The 17364-nt window shown below is 41.3% G+C and overlaps 1 protein-coding gene across 1 annotated transcript in view; it reads right to left on the bottom strand.

The window, feature by feature from the left end:
* The window catches only part of Enpp2 (ectonucleotide pyrophosphatase/phosphodiesterase 2), a 109303-nt gene extending 105417 nt beyond the window's left edge, over nucleotides 1-3886 (bottom strand). The window contains exon 1 of the mRNA XM_026393863.2: nucleotides 3784-3886. Coding sequence (XP_026249648.2) covers nucleotides 3784-3804 — 21 coding nt within the window. The 5' untranslated portion in view covers nucleotides 3805-3886. The remainder of the gene's footprint in view (nucleotides 1-3783) is intronic.
* Between the last annotated feature and the right edge of the window lie 13478 nt (nucleotides 3887-17364).

Raw genomic sequence — 17364 nt, 5'->3', positions numbered from 1 at the left:
AGCATGCTAGTAAAGAAATCCATCTGTCAATGCATCTGCCAATCAGCTCTCCTTTAACAAATGCACTCAGTTATTAATGCAGCCCATATGCACCCTTTTGATCTGAAGGAATGTCAAAAGATTTGGGCCTTTGTAAAAATCAAGGTTTTAAATTAATGTTTATTAAATGTAACTATATTACATTTAATAATACTCATTATCCAACACTCATTATCCCTTTTTTATAGACAATGAAATAATCACTCAGAGAGAAAATCACCAACAGAGTGATTGCCAGAGCAAGGACATGAGCCCAGGTCCCATGGCTTCAAGTTCATGGTCATTAGCACTCATTAAACTGTGATCCTCTCAAAAGAGAAAACATGCATAATTTGACTTATGCTTACTCCTAATCACCATCTACTTCCTTTCCAGAACATCTTCTTAATTAATTAAGCCTTTGATTAGAAATTCTTAACTGGACATTCATAACTCAAGGGAACCCAAGGGTACACTGGTAGGAACCCCTTGGAAGTTAAAGTGCTATGTTGTATAGTGGTTGTTTTCTTGTTTGTTTTGATTTTTTTTGTTTGTTTGTTTGTTCTTGTTTTTTTCTTAAAAGAATAGCATGCATCCAAATTGCAAAATGACCATGATCACAAACAGTTTAAGAACAGCTTGAAGTTTAACAAATTCCCTGTAGAATACAATCATCATTCACTTCTCTGTCTAGAGTTTCAGAATGCACACAGTGTCTCTTTTTACAAAATCAGAAATGCACTTTCTCATTGCTAGTTTTGCAAAGGTTCCATCGCTCTCTAGAGAGTCTTAGAGATTTCACTCGCTGGTCTATTCTGAGACCCTGGATGCCTTGTCTGAGCCAACTTAGTAAGAGTCTTTTTAAACCTTCAATGTCCTATGCTAAGCTCCAGTTTGAAGAGGATTCCTTTGCCTTCCCGAAGTCATCAGAGGCAAGATTGCAAAGGACTTTCATACAGTACTTCTTGGACTTGGATAAGGCTAGGATAGATGCTGGTAGCAATGAAAGAAACTGGAAGCAACAGGAAGAAACCCCCAGTAGATTATAGGGCAAGTTGGTAGAACCAGAGACTTGGATCATTTTCTCAAACACCCAAAAAAGTCTAAACCCTTCCTGTTTTAAGTAAGTGAAAGAGTGAGCCTTTTCCTGATTAATCATGGTTGATCTTTATTCTTTGCTATATTGTAGCATAGATATTTCCAGATGCCCTTTTGTATCTCAGTCATCTAATTCAATACCTGAACATAATACTCATTCACAAGAATTGCATAAAATTCATGAAAATTTATGGAGCATCCCAATTGAATACCGGTAATAAGCTCTAAAGACACTAAGACAGAGTGGATCTCTGTCCGGCAGGAGTTACAGTCCAATAGGGGATAGACAAATAGATGGTTGCAGTAAACAATAAGTGCTCTGGTAGCAGAAGTAGAGGAAGTTTGGGGAGAGTATGGGAGGGTTGCCTAACCCATTCTGGACAATGGGATGCAGATGGTCTGGGAAGTTTCCAAGAGAAAGTGGCTTTCAGTTGAATGTTGAAAGAAAAATAAAGGTCAGGCACTGACCTAGGAGAAGTACAAGGTGGAAAGTCATATTTAGTAAGCAGTTTAATATGCCTAAATTTATATACAATGTGTGTAAATGTGCAAAAATGGTGCATAAGATGTACAGAGTGATAAACTACGAGACTGAAGAGGAAGGTAAAGGGGGATTTATGGAGAACTTTTATACATCGATGGAATTTTCCAAAGAATAAAATAGGAATCCACTAAAGACATTTTACAAAGGATCTGCATGATCATATTGCATTTTTAGGCAGACCGTGTAACACAGTATGGAGATAAGATGGGGTCAGAGAGTGAGTAGAACTGGTCCCAAGTGAAACTAATGGAAAGTTCTGACCAGAATGGCCTGAATCAAGAGTGACAAGAGAGGAGACACAGGTGTCTGTATGAACTATGTTCTGCAAGTAGACAAAGCTTGCTGACTTGGTTGTGATAAAAAAAGAGGAAGTCACCTAGGCTGATTCTGCTGTGTCTGGCTTGAACAACTGGAAATGCCATAGCACAAAATAGAAGAAAACCAGGCATGGGAGAAGGAGAGAGAAACAAACATGTTGATTTTGATAGGTTCAAAGCATGTCTATGGAACATTCAAGTGGAGCTGGTGTTTAGTGCTAGTGTTTAGGGAAAAAGATTGACATAAGCTACAGATCTGGCATGACACCATATCATGGATTTATGGTTGAAGCCATTGAAATGAATGAATTATCTGGGGGCCTGCAGGACAACCAACTAAGGACAGAGAGTCCAGGAGGAAATGGCAGGGCACACTAAGGGGTATGAAGTGAGGCCTTAAGGCATTAAACAGTAACTCAAAAGGGCAGAAGGGAACCAGGGACGTGTGGTATCCCAGAATCCAGGACAGAGTCCAAAAAATAGAGAGGGAGTTGACCAATTGTTTCAAATGACACAGAGACTGGGGGAAAGCCTATAAAATGCTCTAAGATTTGCCTTCAAAGAACCCTTGGGTGGCCCTGTCAGAGACTGGTCTTCAGAGGTGAGGGGTAGATGCCAGTGTCCTGGGTGTGAAAGGGTTAGTGGGTAGCAAGGACTCTGAGATAGTAAATGTCACCCCTCTTTCAAGAAGTTTAGGGGGAAAGAAGAGAAAGCCAGGTGGCAGCTGGAGGTGGCCCCAAAGGAGAAGAGCAGAAGCTCAATAAATACCTGGTGAACACAAGTGTTAGAAAACTATCCTCGGTGGAACTGGGTATGTGATAAATAAACAAATACCAGAAGCGGGTTCCCTCTCCATCCCGCTGAGCACTAGAAAGACTTTTGTTTTCATTCCCTTTATCAGTGAGCAATGGCTCCATGTTTAACCTGTTAAAATAAAACCAGAGCGTGGAAGCCCGGCAATCCCCCAAACCCTTTAACCCTTAGCTCCACACCTGAAGACTGGGGGCCCGACCATTAATGCTCCCCATCTGCTCCATTTGCTCTTGGAGACTTCCAAGTCCAGATCAAAAGCAACCATAATCAGTTGAGACCCCAAGCTCCTTCTATTCTTAGCCAAAGTGAGCCATGTCCTTTTGAAAAGCTTGCTCAAATAGGAAAGTACAAAAGGCCAGAGCCTGGCTGCTCCGTGCAGTCAATCAACATCCTTCCTTTGTGGAGCCTGCCGAGGGGATCCTGGGGATCGAGAGGAGGGGATCGGTGGTGGGGAAGGGGCTCCCTCCATCAGGAATATGCTTCTATTTCTTTGGGACACGTGTAGGAGACCAGAGAACGCTACTGAAATAGGTGGCTTTACAAATCCTCATGCTTCTTGCCAAGCCCTGGCCCAACAGGTAATAAACAAGGAGCCTAGCGATCTCGCTGCCCCAGGCGGGCAAAGCTCACAGTCCCCTCTGTGGCTGGTAATGGCCAAAGGGGCTCACCCATTTGCACTGGCTGGAGCGGTGGTGAGCCGATGTCCCCAGCCCCTCTGCAAGTCCCACCGGCTCGTTTTCCAGAAACAAGATACGTGTTTACAAATCCAAACATTCTCTGGCAAAGACAACTCGAAATTAGTTAAGCTCCGCGTTTGCCCTCCTGGAAATCTCTCCAGCTGAGTGCAAGCGAACGCAGCCCAACAGGGACCGGTTTCCGGCAAATCGGGAGGCCCTTTGCTAGTTTTTTTTTTTTTTTCTGCTTGACAGAACAGCAGCTTTGACCGGGGAGCCCAAGCAATGGAGGACGTGCAGAGAGAAGCGCCTACCGTACCCGATCGGCGTGGCGGGCCATGCTGCGGGCGTCGGTGACTGCTCCAGGCTGCGGCCGGGGACCTGGGAGCGGTGCCCAGGACGGCTGCTCCGGACTGCTCTTGTTTGCGCTGGGCCGTTTGCTTTTGGGATTTCTCCAATGCAGATGTAGTCAGGGGGCCGCTATCCCGGGGGACAGTGATTCCATTGGAAGCTGGCCTTTGACAAGACACACACATGACCTTTGACTAAAATGGCTTTGGGGAAGGAAAAGTGTCCGGAGGCTGAAGACGGGGCGTCCGCACAGCCATTCCATTCCAACCCCCAACAGTGCCTAGTTAATTTTTCATCTTTCAAGGAGAGTCGGTGAGGTTTGGTTTTCCATCTCCTTCATTCTGCCGGGTTCATTCCCTGTTTCCATAAGAATTTTGCTGCAGAAGTTTCCTGCCCGGTGGTTGTTCCCAGAACTAGCATTTTCAGGTTAAGCGGGGGCAAGGGGACACTGTATACAATTTCCTCTAACATTCTCAGGAATACTACCACCATTTTTTCCCTAGAACATGCTACAGCTTACAAAGAGCTTTCCTCAGTCATGCTGTCATCTGGCTTCCCAAACAATGCCTGGGGAGCTCTCCTATTACTATTTTACACATAAGGAAATAGAAGCTGGGGGGAAAAAAAAAAAAAAAAAAAAACATGTGCCCAATCACCCAAGCAGAAGGTGAAATCTACTAGGTCCTCCTAATCCGAGTCCACTCCACATTCACTACAACAGCCACCTCCCTGGTGGGTGAACCCCCTGACTTAATGATAATGCAACTCACAAACAACAGATAATTAATTTTTTCATTATAAAATTATTAGAAATTATTTATACTGTAATAGTTGTTTTGGTCATTGATCTTGGAATACTTTGAATTTATTGACTCATTTTTTTTACATTATTATTATCATCTGCATTTCTTCTCTTTGCCAGCTGTTGCAGGTATGTTATCAGAACCAGTCTGGATCCCCACACCTTTTTCTCTTCTTTTTCTGGGTCTTTCCAAATTTCCAAGTGGAAAATCACTAACCCAAAGAGGAAGGAACTATGGAACTGTGAAGGGAGCTCTAGACAGGCAGCTGGAATCACAGAACTTCAGGGTTATGAGGAGAGCTATGGCGGAGGCCTGTAGAGATGAAATGGCCCATCGTACCCCTCCCCCAGCCTTTTTCCCCTCCAGTTTACAGAAGGAGATACTCACTCTCAGTTTTGAAGGGCTTGAAGGAGTCAGCCAGGAGAAGAGGAAGAAGGACATCACCAGCCCAGACAACACCATCCACAAAAGCTGTTGTGGTGCCCCCAACAAACTGAAAAGAGTCAGGGCTGGCAGGAGCCGAGCCTGTGGGAGCCTGCGTCCAGAGAAGATGGTGTGGGATTGGACTATGACCTCCCTCATGTGTCACTGGAGGAAATCTGGACTTCATCCTGCAGTGTCCAATGAGTTAATAGATCAAGCACTGGGTTATCAGTTCACAAGAAAAGGATGAAGAGGTCACATGGTATTCTTACAACATGGGAAAAAGAAAACATCAACATAGCTTGGAGGTTATGGGTATTAGCTTCACCAGAGAGATTCAGTTTCTTCTTTCTAACTACAAAATGTGAGCAATATATTTAACCCCACAAAGCCTCAGTTTCCTCATCAGTAAAATGGGGATTGTGATATATGCTGTGAAGATCAAATGAAATTATGTAAGTGAAACCCTAAGCTGTTCTTTGGGGATAGTAAAATGTAGCTATCATTTGCTTTAAAGTGCTTTCATGTATGTAATGCCTCCAGTGGAGTAACAGGAACTTCCTTTTCTTTCATTTTTCTCACTCCCTTCTTCCCATTATACTTTTGGCTTCTGACTCATTAGAAGTTGGTCCCTTCCTCTTTTCTTCCTTGAATTCCTTTGAATTCCTTCTTACATTACTTTCTTTTTGTCCCCGTCTAGACTTAATATCAGTTCTAGTCTTTTTCTCCTTCCATCTCCGTTTATTCATTTCCTTGTCTTACCACTGCCTGCCATTTTGATCTGTGAAAGCCCCACCCAGGGTGCTATCTGTGAGAACTAGACCTCATCTCACCTCCATGTCCCCTGGCACTGCTGTGGCTGTGTGGTCTGCCTCTGCCCTGGGCCCTCAATACCTCTGTGATCCCTGCAAGTGTGCCTTGTGATCCTTGCAAGCAAGGTCTCCCTGATTATGCAGAGTCACTCCCCCCACTCTTCAGGCTTCCCTTCAGCAAACAGCCCTTCCCCCAAACAAGAATACCAGAGAAGGGGAGGGATAGGGGAACTACTGGAGACCTAAATGGAGCAAATCATATTCGAGGTTCCTATGGTTATATCAAAATGAACCCCAATATTATGTATAGTTGTAAGGCACTTATAAAAATATTTTTAAAAAGGAAGAACACAGAGGGTATCAGGAGGAGTCTCCACTTTCTTTTTCTGCACCAGAGGGACAAACCTCTACTCTTAACCCCCACATGGGAGGCGCTTCTTCTGTGTGCCATGGATTTCCTGTCTGGAATATTCTTTCTTCAAACACTCCCTTTCAGGGGCTGGGGATGTGGCTCAAGCGGTAGCGCGCTCGCCTGGCATGCGTGCGACCCGGGTTCGATCCTCAGCACCACATACCAACAAAGATGTTGTGTCCGCCGAGAACTAAAAAATAAATATTAAAAAAAATTCTCTCTCTCTCTCTCTCTCTCTCCTCTCTCACTCTCTCTTTAAAAAAAAAAAAACACTCCCTTTCACTTTCTTCTTTACTGATTTCATTAGTTCCTTTATTCTGTGGACATTTATAAAACAACTCTTATATGCCACTCGGCATGCTTGGTTCTGGTCATACAGGGATAAATAAAATACCACAGCCTAGAAACACATTCATTATGTGCCCCCCACAATAATGAACATTGTTTTCTTTAAAATGTAGTCTAAATATGTGCCTGCTCCTTGCAATAACAACAATACACACACACACACACACACACACACACACACACACACACACAAATAGCCAAGAATATTCTTCCCATGGACGTCCAAGGCCAGTTCCTGCTCAAACTGTAGGTTTTAACTTACTGTCATCTCCTTGAAGAGACTTCGCCTGGCCAGTTAAGTGAGGTAGCTTCTTCCTGATAGTCTGTTAACCTTCACTGTTTCCTTTGTATCTTTTATCCCAGGTCAAAATGAGAGATTCCTCAGTCCACTTCCTTGTTTAAGTTCTATTGCTTCTACTAGTTGGAAACTTCATGATGCCTGGGACTCTCATCTTACTTGAGGTTGTATCTCCAGTATCTCCAGTACCCTCGTACTACTAGAAAGTTCTCTAATTGTATTCTTCAAAACACCAGGACCACTTTGCCTGTTTTTCTCCCCTCTTTCTTCAAGTCCATCATAAAACCTAAGGATTTTTTAAAAATATTTTTTTAGATGTTGATGGACCTTTATTTTATTCATTAATTTGTAGGCAGTGCTGAGCATTGAACCCAGTGCCTCACACATGCTAGGCAAGTGCTCTTCCACTGAGGCATAACCCCAGTCCCATACTGATTTTTGATGTTGACAGCAATTAGAATCTCCCAAAATTCCTGATGCCCAAAATACACTGAGACCAATTGTTTCTGGAGAAAATTTAGGTAATTCCAAAAGCCAAGCTTGAGCAGCACTGACTTAACCTCCGCATGACACTGGTGACTCAATGAAGGAATAAATGAGTAGATAAATAATTCAAAGAACATAGTAATTAGCTCCTGCTTATCTTGCAAACCCCTAATGAGTTCTGCCTTTTCATTTTTCTAAGCTTTTACCTGCTGCTGTCTCTACCCAAAACCCTCACATCCCATTTTGGCTGCCTAAGGGGTTTCCTGCTGGACTCCCCAGTAAACTCTGGATTTGAGCTCAACAAAACCTCCTCTGCCAGGCTTTGGCCTCTTCTCTGCTTGCACACAACATGCTGTGAGAGCATCCTGGCTGCTTCGCACTGCTGTGTCATGATTTTCTTGACCCGGAGCTCTCTTCTCACTGTATCCCATGTGTAAGCAACTGCTTAGCCAGAAAAGGCATTCCAAAGATGCTGTGGAATTAATTAATGAGTTAATGGACCAACACACTGAATGAATTTTTAAAGAGATGCTCTTTTTTTTTTTTTTTAGTTTTCCGTTTGTTTTAATAGCTTTATTGAAATGTAGTCATGCGACATATAATTACTAATTTACATTGTATAACTCAATGTTTTTAGGAGATCCAAAGAGCTATATAACCATCACATAATCAATTTTAGAACATTTCATCATTCCATTAATCATACATCCTCCCAGCCTCCCAGCCCTAAGTAATCACCAGTAGAGACAGAATTATGTCTCTATAGGGGCTGAGATTGTGGCTTAGTGGTGGAGTGCTTGCCTAGCACGGGTGGGACCCGGGTTTGATCCACATAAAAAATAATAAAGGCATTGTGTTGTGTCCATCTACACCAAAAATAAATATTAAAAAAGGATTATGTCTCTATAGATTTGCCTATTGTAGTTATTTCCTGCCAATGGAATTATCCAATGCCTGATCTTTTGTGATTTGCATCTACTTCCACATGTGAAGATCCATCCATTTTGCCATGAACATGCATTTCATATAGAGTGTATGTGACAGAATACAGCTTCTGGTAGAGATCTGGGAGGAAAAATCAAGGCAGTAGTTTTTAGATAGTGTTATTACACAGAAGCCTGAAGAATTATCCAAATTCCTGAGCTCCAAAGATAAGGGGGAGAGGGGAGAAAGAAACTCAGCTATACCTGTTACCACAGAAGAACAGGAAACAGGGTGTGGAGGCCAGCATGGTTCAGCTCTGCCTCACCAGCCCTGTTCCAGCCAAAGCCTTTTGGGCAGGACCACCTGTATCATTAGGACACCACATTGAGGGAAAACTTTCTGGGTCTAGCTTTACCATATATTAGCTGTAACTCTTCATGTCCTATGTCCTCAAATCCAAAATGGAGATAAGAAAAATTCCTACCTTATAGGCATAGCATCATAGAATTGTTGCAAGAATTATACACATAAGTGCACAGCAGAGTACCTGGGATGCTGTAAATGTTTCAAGTATGTTTATGTTTCTTCTTGTTGTTGCTTAACCACGGCTCTTTGTATATCGACCTTCTAAACAAAATTTAATATAAAAAAGGAATCCTGGTCCTTTAAAAAAAAATGCAAACCATTACCTTGGGAAAACTTCACACACCATACAGATATCCACTGCTGGATGGTCAGTTAGTCTCCTCTCCCTTTCTATTAACGATGCCTCTTTGGCTTCAGCTAAATCTTACTAAATCTGACAAATATTCAGGTGATTTAACTGAAGCCAGAGAGTAATTATTAATAGAAAGTGAGAAGAGAGGTGTGTTAGGTCCAATTTTAGCACAAAGTTGATGGAAAGAACCTAATTGTCTCCACCAACTATTCATCAGCACCACTAGCAGGCAGAGTATGTCGGCTTCATGGACCTTTGGTCTTATCCTTTCACCTGCTCTCCTCTCCTACAGTTTCTTTACTTTCCTTTTACTACTCTGAGGTGTCAGACCTGCATATGGCACCTTCTGCTAAGCCTTTCTGGGCATCTCTTAAAGACAACTGGAATCAGCACATTGGGCGGCTAGCCTTCAGTAGGCAATTCAATGCTTGGACAAGACCATCCATCTGCACTGAGGCAGGTGGCCAGAGGATACATACACTGATTTTGCCACCATCCTGTCAGACAATTATCCTGCAAGCCCCAAAGAGCTGCCCTTGAAAGCAAGCATCTATCTTGAGTTAGGGAAGAAATCACAGACCTTCTGGTTTCCACAGCTTTGAAGGATCTTTCCTGCGCATCTGGCAAACCTTTGTTCAGTTTCAGCTCTGCTGTTCCTCTTGCCTTTCTCTCTCCTGTGTTTCACCAGGCTAGGATAGCACTGAGCATAGTCTCCAGTTACCACCCATGTGTATGACCATCTCTGCTGTTGCACTGTGAATGACTATACAATAGGGACTTTTTCATTTATTTTTATGTCTCCCCTTTGATCCCTAGGACAATGCATGCTCGTTCTTCTATTTGACAGCTATCCATGGAGAGCCTCTGTGTGTGCCGACACTTCAAAAGGCAAATAGAAACATGACATTGCAATTCTGAAATGAATTTTGAGAGGAGGAAATGAGGCCCAAGAAGGGAGTTTCTTGTTAAGTGTCCCAAAGACCCGGTAGGGAAAACTCCGGTGATAAACCTTGTTCTTTTATGGTAAGAATTTCTCCTTTGGTTAAAATAATAGATTGATTTAAACTCCACTAGAAAACTAAAGACAATCTGAATGATTATTCTGTTTGTTATTGGTTTTCCCAGCTCAAATACCAGCCTAAATTGGAGGTTAAAGATATCCACACAGACCAATGCAAATTTACAATGTGGCTAATTCCACTATTATCTTACTCTCTGTGTTTCTTACACCCCCACTCTGTTGGCTCATGTCTCACGCCCACCAGGCCAGGCCCACCAAAGGCCTGTGAAAATTTAACCTGGTAGGATTGCACAACTTTGAGAGTTTGAATTGCTTTTGGGGGGTAATGAATGAGATTCTTCAATAGCCTTGCAAAAATGTTTCTAGTAGGAGGAAAAATGAACAAATTGCCACAATCTGGTCCTCATCAGGCTTGGGTGAGGTTATTATACAACTAAAGGAGGCTGAGACACTCATCCAGGCCATCCTGGGGACTCATGGCATCTTGTTCTGTGTCTTTCTTCTCTGTTGTGGAATTTCTATTGTTTAGGATCTACTTCCCTTTTGGAGAAGATAAATGTGTTTTTTAACTTGATTGTCAGATGGTTTCCCAGGTATCTGCATATGTCCAAACTTTTTTAAAGTACTGATTATATCTCAGTAAAGCTTTTATAAAAAAATAAAAACCTATTTCCTCACTGAGTCAAATCATGGTCCATCAAATCCACTCTTGTGTCTTGCACCCAGGCAAGTTTTGGTAAGGAAGAACAAGACTAATTTCTACCATGTTCCTTGAAGGCTGCTGCTGAATCTCCTTTAACTAGTCATGATGGCTCTAATGCCAACGAATGTCACTATGTTAGATGAAACCACCATCATCTCTCCTCTAGACCACTGAGCATATCTCCTAACTACCTTCCTTTACTTCAATTCAAAGTGGTCTAGCAAAGTTTCCATGCTGCAGTCTGAAAAATCTAAAATTCTAATCTGACAGCTTAATTCCTCTGCTTAATGCCCTGCAAGATTTCCCATTGACCTGAGGACAAAGCACCAACTCCTCCATACAGGTTAGCAGTCACCTGGTCAAGGTTGCTGTGTATAGATAGGGGCCTCCAGCTAAGGGTAGAGTGAGGCTGGAACCCAGTCCATGTTCCACATGCCAAGCCATGAGCTCAAGCCTAAGACCCAGGGAGGGCTAGAGGTGCTTCTGAAAAGGCCTGTCACCTCCTGCTGGCCACCCACCTCCTGCTTCTATCCTAACTTCAGCATCACAATCCTACAGCCCACAGAACTCTGCTTTCTCTTCCCTCTGACCCTCTCCCTTCATTCCCCTCTGCTTGAACTTCTTTTCCTTCTTGTTTGTTTTTTAAAAATTAATTTTATTATCTTTTTAAGTGCAAGACAACAGTAGTCCTTCCTGTTTTCAGCTAGGTAAATCACATTCTTCTACCTGCTCTCCACTTAAGCATCACCTTTCCTGAGCCTCTTGGACTGGGTTGGGTGCCCCCAAAGTACATTCCCAAAGCACAGTGTGGTTTTCATAATGGAGCACTCATCCTAGTGTCTTAAATTGCCTATTATCTGTCTCCCCTTGAAAACAGGACTGCCCTAAGTTACTTTGTAATCTCTTTGTCTAGATATTCAATAGATACCTGCTGATCAAAGAAGCGAATGAGTAAATGGATGGATACATAAATATGTTAAGAACTTGGAACTCATGTTTCTTATTACCTACTCCCTGTTTTTATCTTAAGTGGTTTTTTTATCTGCCTTCACAGAATGCACTTGAAGAGGTAAAGTTCTAGGAATTGGTAATTTATCTTAGTTCTTTCAAAACCACAGTCTTTTAGATTTTATAGACTAAAAATGCCAGATTTCTTTCCTTTGAGTCTTCATGTTTCCAAATGAAAAGATGCTGGTCTCTCTCAGGTGTCTTTGCTCACAGTGGGAGGCCATGGCTGTCTTGTTGAGAAGTTTAGTATTCAGCCTGTGGTAAAGAGTCCATAGAGAATGCTAACAAGCGAGTGACATGTTCAAATTTGCATTTTGTGTAATCTCTCTGGTACTATAAGGAATATGAGAACCTGGGACCAGAGAAATCAGAGAGAAGACCAATGGTCCAGGAAAGACATGATGAAAGCCTGGGGCAAAGAAGGGCTTATGGCAAGGAAGATGGAGATGCAGAATCAAGAGACATTCAGGAGGTCAAAATACCTCTGACTTGATTCAACATGGATGGAGATTACTGGAGGGAAAGAAACAAGGATGATTCCAGAGTTTCTAGTTTCAGCAAGTAGGTCCCTGGTGGTACCATCATCTGAGCTCAGGGCTGTGGAGGAGGCAGTGGGTTTGCTTTAAGATGTATTCAGCATAAGAAATAAAGGTACTAAACACATCTATTAACCCAGCTTCCATATGCCTTATACAAAGAAGGTGCTCAAAATGTTTCTTGAATCGAAGGTGCAGTGCATCCTAGTTAGAGGATTTTTCAATATCTCCAATTTACACTGTCAGTGGTGTGTCTTTTGTAAGATTCCATCCAACCCATCCAACCATACTGCTCTAATATAATATTTATCCATATGACAAGCTAAGAAATTTCAACCCCCTGGAAAGTATGACTAAGAAATTTTACAGCAATAATAATTTTCACCAAGTGGTTGAAGGAATGGGGAAAAGGGATAGTTATTATAACAACCACAAATTGGTTCAGACCTACATTTGGCTTCCAATTTCACTACAAATTTCAGAGAAGCCATAAAAGATTCAAGTGAAATCTGGTTGGTTGATTAGAAACATGTGAAGGAACCCCAAACAGGCACGTGTTTCACATTCCCACTTCCAAGTTCGCCAAGAATTAATCATCATCTGCCCTGTGATATTCCAGAAAACAGAATCACCCCAGCTGGCCCTTGGAAGGAGAGGGCCTGGGTCAGCAGAATGCCTAACAAATCCAGGATGTCCTAGGCAGGAAGTTAACAAATCCTATACAAAATGGAGGTGCTATACTCAACTTGCTCCTTTGTCCCTTCCCAACTGTTACCATTGCCCCACATGCCCCACCCTTGGCCTTCTCCATACTCACCTCTGTATCAGAAGAGGAGAAGTTTTGGGGAGTAGCCTCTCCTATGAAAGCACTGTTGCCTCATCCTGAACCTCCCTCCCTCCCTGTCCAGAACACAAATTCCAGAACAGAACAAGCACACACTTTGGAGCCAGAAAATCCCAAACTTGAAACCAAACTCCACCATTTACTTTGAAGAATTCACTTTAACCCTCTTGAGCCTGAGTTTTCCTCACTTATCAACAAGGGAAGGCCTATTTTGAAAGGGTGTTATGAAGACTGAATTCAATAAGTTCTGTGCAATATATATATGCATATGATGCTAACAAAAGCATTTGGACCTTTTTTTTTTTGCCCCCTCCCTTCTGATGAGGCAAGCTGGAGCACAATTGTCACAAACATAGGATCCCATCAAGGAAATACCCAGGGAATGTTCGCAGCATATGCACTATAGAGACCTGAATTGGATCTAGTCCTCATTTGACTAGGACTGAGCAAGGGGACAACAAATCTGGCCTGTCTCTGGTTATAGTGCTATGAGAACAAGGAAGTGGGGTAATTTGGATTAGTCAGGTCAGACCTCATAGATGAGGCCACATTTTAATTTGGCCTTAATGGATGAGTAACATTTTCTGGGACATTTCACACATAAGGGGTGGAAAAATAAAGACATTGAGACCATGGTGCGCTCAAGAAACCGATTATGTTCAGCTGGAGGTGAGGTTAAGCAGGAGAGGTGCTGAGAAAGAAGTAGGACTACTCAATGACTTTATCAAGAGCTTACCATGCTGAGGCAGAGACTCTTGATTTAATACTATAAATAATGCAAGCTTATTAAAGAGATTTGAGAATTTCTCCTTTGAATTTTATTGTATTTTTCCTAGCATTTTCTATCTGCATTATGAAAATCATACAGATGGTAAAATATATATATATATATTCAAACGGTACAAAAGGATGCAATAATTTTCAAAATCTCTTTTTTCCAACCATGAGTCTACTGCTCAGAAATAACTAGTGTGAAGTCTTTATTCTCTTCTTGCAGAAATGTTCTATATTTAAATGCTCTTGTAAGACTTTCTGTGAATGAATAAATAGCCCCTTTACTGCACTTTCTTCTCTTTCCCTTTATAAGGTCTAATGAAATCTTTCCATTTCAGCATATATAATTTTGCCTCATTGTTTTAACTAGCTAGATGGCATTTCACACATTACATTGTTGCATCATCTTGTGTTTTACTAGTCCCTGGTGACAGATTTTTAGACTGTTCCCAATTGTTTATTATTATAACTTGGCAAGTATCTGAGAGTATCCCTGTAGAAAAAACTACTCAGCACAGAATTGCTGGAAGAAAGGGTATGTGCTTTTAAACTCTGAAAGCTATTTTCAACTTTCCCATTAAAAAAGTACCTATTTATACTCCAGTCTCTAGAGGATGACTATATTTGTTTCCACATACTCTTTATATCATTCTGCTATCAAACTTTTAAATTTTGGCCAATCTGATAAGTGAACATTATTTCCTTGTTTAAACTTGCATCTCTTTAACTGAATAAAGATGAGCAAGTACTCATCTGTTTACCAACCATTTTTATTTTTTTCTTTTAGAGCAGCATTTTTTAATGTTCATTGCCAACTTTTCTATTTGTTTGTGCTTTTTACTGATTTATACGAGCTCTTTATATATTTAGAAAACGGGCAAATGGACCACTGTTTTGTTTATGCTTTCTGAGCTCTATCCAAAACTTAGAAAAGTCTTTACCACTCCAATATTATTTTAAAATTCACTCATATTTTCCTTCACATTTTTATTACTTCCTATTTCATGTTTATGTTTTTGACATATTGAGAATTTGTTTTGCTATAGGGTATGTTATACAGACTTCATGATTCATCAGTTTTCTTTTAAAAGATGACTTTAGGGCTGGCGATATAGCTCAGTTGGTAGAGAGCCTGCTTCACATGCACAAGACCCTGGGTTCAATCCCTAGCACCAATAAATAAATAAATAATAAAAGATGGTTTTATTCCCAGGTAAATTTATTGACACTTCCTTTATCTTTGATGTCTGGTCTGCCTTTATCTTCTCTGAAATCCCCCTTTACAGAGAACTGTTTGATTGAAGAGCAAGGAGATCTACCTGAGACACAATGGAGTCTCATATGTCAAAAGTGCTTTGTGTGTATGTGTGTGTGTGTGTGTGTGTGTGCGCGAGCTATGTTAATCAGTTGACTCTATATGATTCCACACACTGGAATGTGATAGGGTATGTGATCACTCTGAGAATTCCTGTAAAGTAGGCATTTTGCAGGTTTCTCTTTGCCCTTCCTTTCCCATGGTGTGTGCCATGGGAAACAAGGATGTGGATGTTCACCTAGTCTGTTGCTATTTGGGGCACAATTGGCTCCTATGATTTTCTGCCTCCTTTTGGAGTCCTCTATAGAAAAATGGACTTACTGTCAATGTCTTCCTCCAATTAGATCCAAATTGTACTATGTTTATTAAATATTCTTCAGAGTTTGGGGAGGGTAGGTTCTTTCTTCCTTCCTTTCCTTTCTTTCTTTCCTTCTTTCCTTCCTCCTTTCTTTCTTCTTTCTTCCTTCCTTTCTTCTTTCTTTCTTTCTTTTCAGTTTTGGAAGACAGACTAGGAATAGAAATGGCTTTAAACTGTTTTCAACCAGAATTTTTCCATTTAAGATAGTTGAACAGGGGAAACTATATTGATTGTGATTTTGAAAGAAGGACTGGGGGAAAAAAAAACGGAGGTGGAAAAATCAATAGGAAGCCAGTGTGGACATCAAAAATAGAACAGAGGTGAAACGAATCTAGTGGAAATAATAATAGGGAGGAAGAAAAGTCTGCAGGCCAAACTGACAGAATTTTGTGAATTATTTAAAAAAAATTAGTTCAAGAGAAAAAAAAAAGAGGTGACTTGCTAGAGAGTCCTAAATTATTTGATGCAAGAAATATAGCAGAGCGAACGAGTTAACTTTAATATGTTTTGGTGCCTGTAATATTCAGAGGACACTATCAAGTAGACAGTTGGAAATATTGAACTGAGATTCAGGAAAGAGCCAAGGCAATGAATATGAATGTAAGTCACTATTAGATTGAAAGTTGTGGTATCTGGACCCATGACGTAGATTAATTTGCCAAGACTGCAGTATAAAGTAAGATGAGGGTGGAGACAGAACCCGAAGAACGCCAGTCTAAAGGGCTGGTGGGGGAAGTGGAACCCACAAAGTTAGAACTGTAAAGGTGGGAAGGAGACACCATGACAGAGACATCATGGAAAAACGTGAGGGAGAGTGTAGTAAGAAAGGATTTATAGTCGGCAAGTTCAATGGGCAATAAAACAAGCACTGAACATCATCCTCTGAATTTGGCAATTGACCAGACAACTTTGGTCAAAAAGGAAGCAGAGCAAAGGGGATCTAATACATACCTGGCAACACATTAGCATTGGCCTATCATTCTACTTTTTCTGCATAAAAATCCCCCAGAAGAGGAATCAGTGGCTACTAGATATTAACTAATCCTCTGAGGATCATTCAGAGGCTCAGGGAAGCTGTTGAATTTATATACAGGCCTGCCCCATTTTCAAAGCGCTATCTTATTTCCACTACCTTATCTTTCAAGTAAGATGATATTGAATTAACTAATGTCTTTAGCCTCGAAAACGTACTATACTTTCATATCACAGTTTCCTAAGTTACTCCTAGTAGAAAAAGTTTGCTTGATTGCTTTTACAAATTCTGATAGCCAGGACAATCACTAGGACTGGTGGCATAATGTGGGCTAATCCACTTCCTCCTGCAAACTAGCCCAACTGCATTGGCTTCATTCCTGGCAAGGAAGTGCACAATAGATGGTAACTAAATCAATAGCACCACAAAATTAGTGGCAAAAGGATAACAATAATAAACAAGGCAAATCCCCTATGTTTTCCCTGCTTTTTTTTTTGGGGGGGGGTACTGGGGAGTGAACCCAGGGGCACTTAACCACTGAGCCATATTCCCAACCATTTTTACTTTTTATTTGGGAACAGGGTCTCACTAAGTTGATTAGGGCCTCACTAAATTGCTGAGGCTGGCTTTGAACTTGGGATCCTCTTGTGTTAGCTTCCTGAGTCACTGGGATTATAGGCATGCACTACCCTTCCCAGATCCCTTCATGTTTCTTTTTTTTTCTTTTTCATAGGATATCTTTTTTAAAAATTCTAATTTGTTATATATGAAAGTAGAATGCATACAACTCATA

The sequence above is a fragment of the Urocitellus parryii genome, chromosome 7 (genome assembly GCF_045843805.1).
Source record: "Urocitellus parryii isolate mUroPar1 chromosome 7, mUroPar1.hap1, whole genome shotgun sequence".
In the NCBI taxonomy this organism is placed as follows: domain Eukaryota; kingdom Metazoa; phylum Chordata; class Mammalia; order Rodentia; family Sciuridae; genus Urocitellus; species Urocitellus parryii.
The sequence above is the reverse complement of the archived record's forward strand: the minus strand, read 5'-3'. Positions and strand labels throughout refer to the sequence as shown.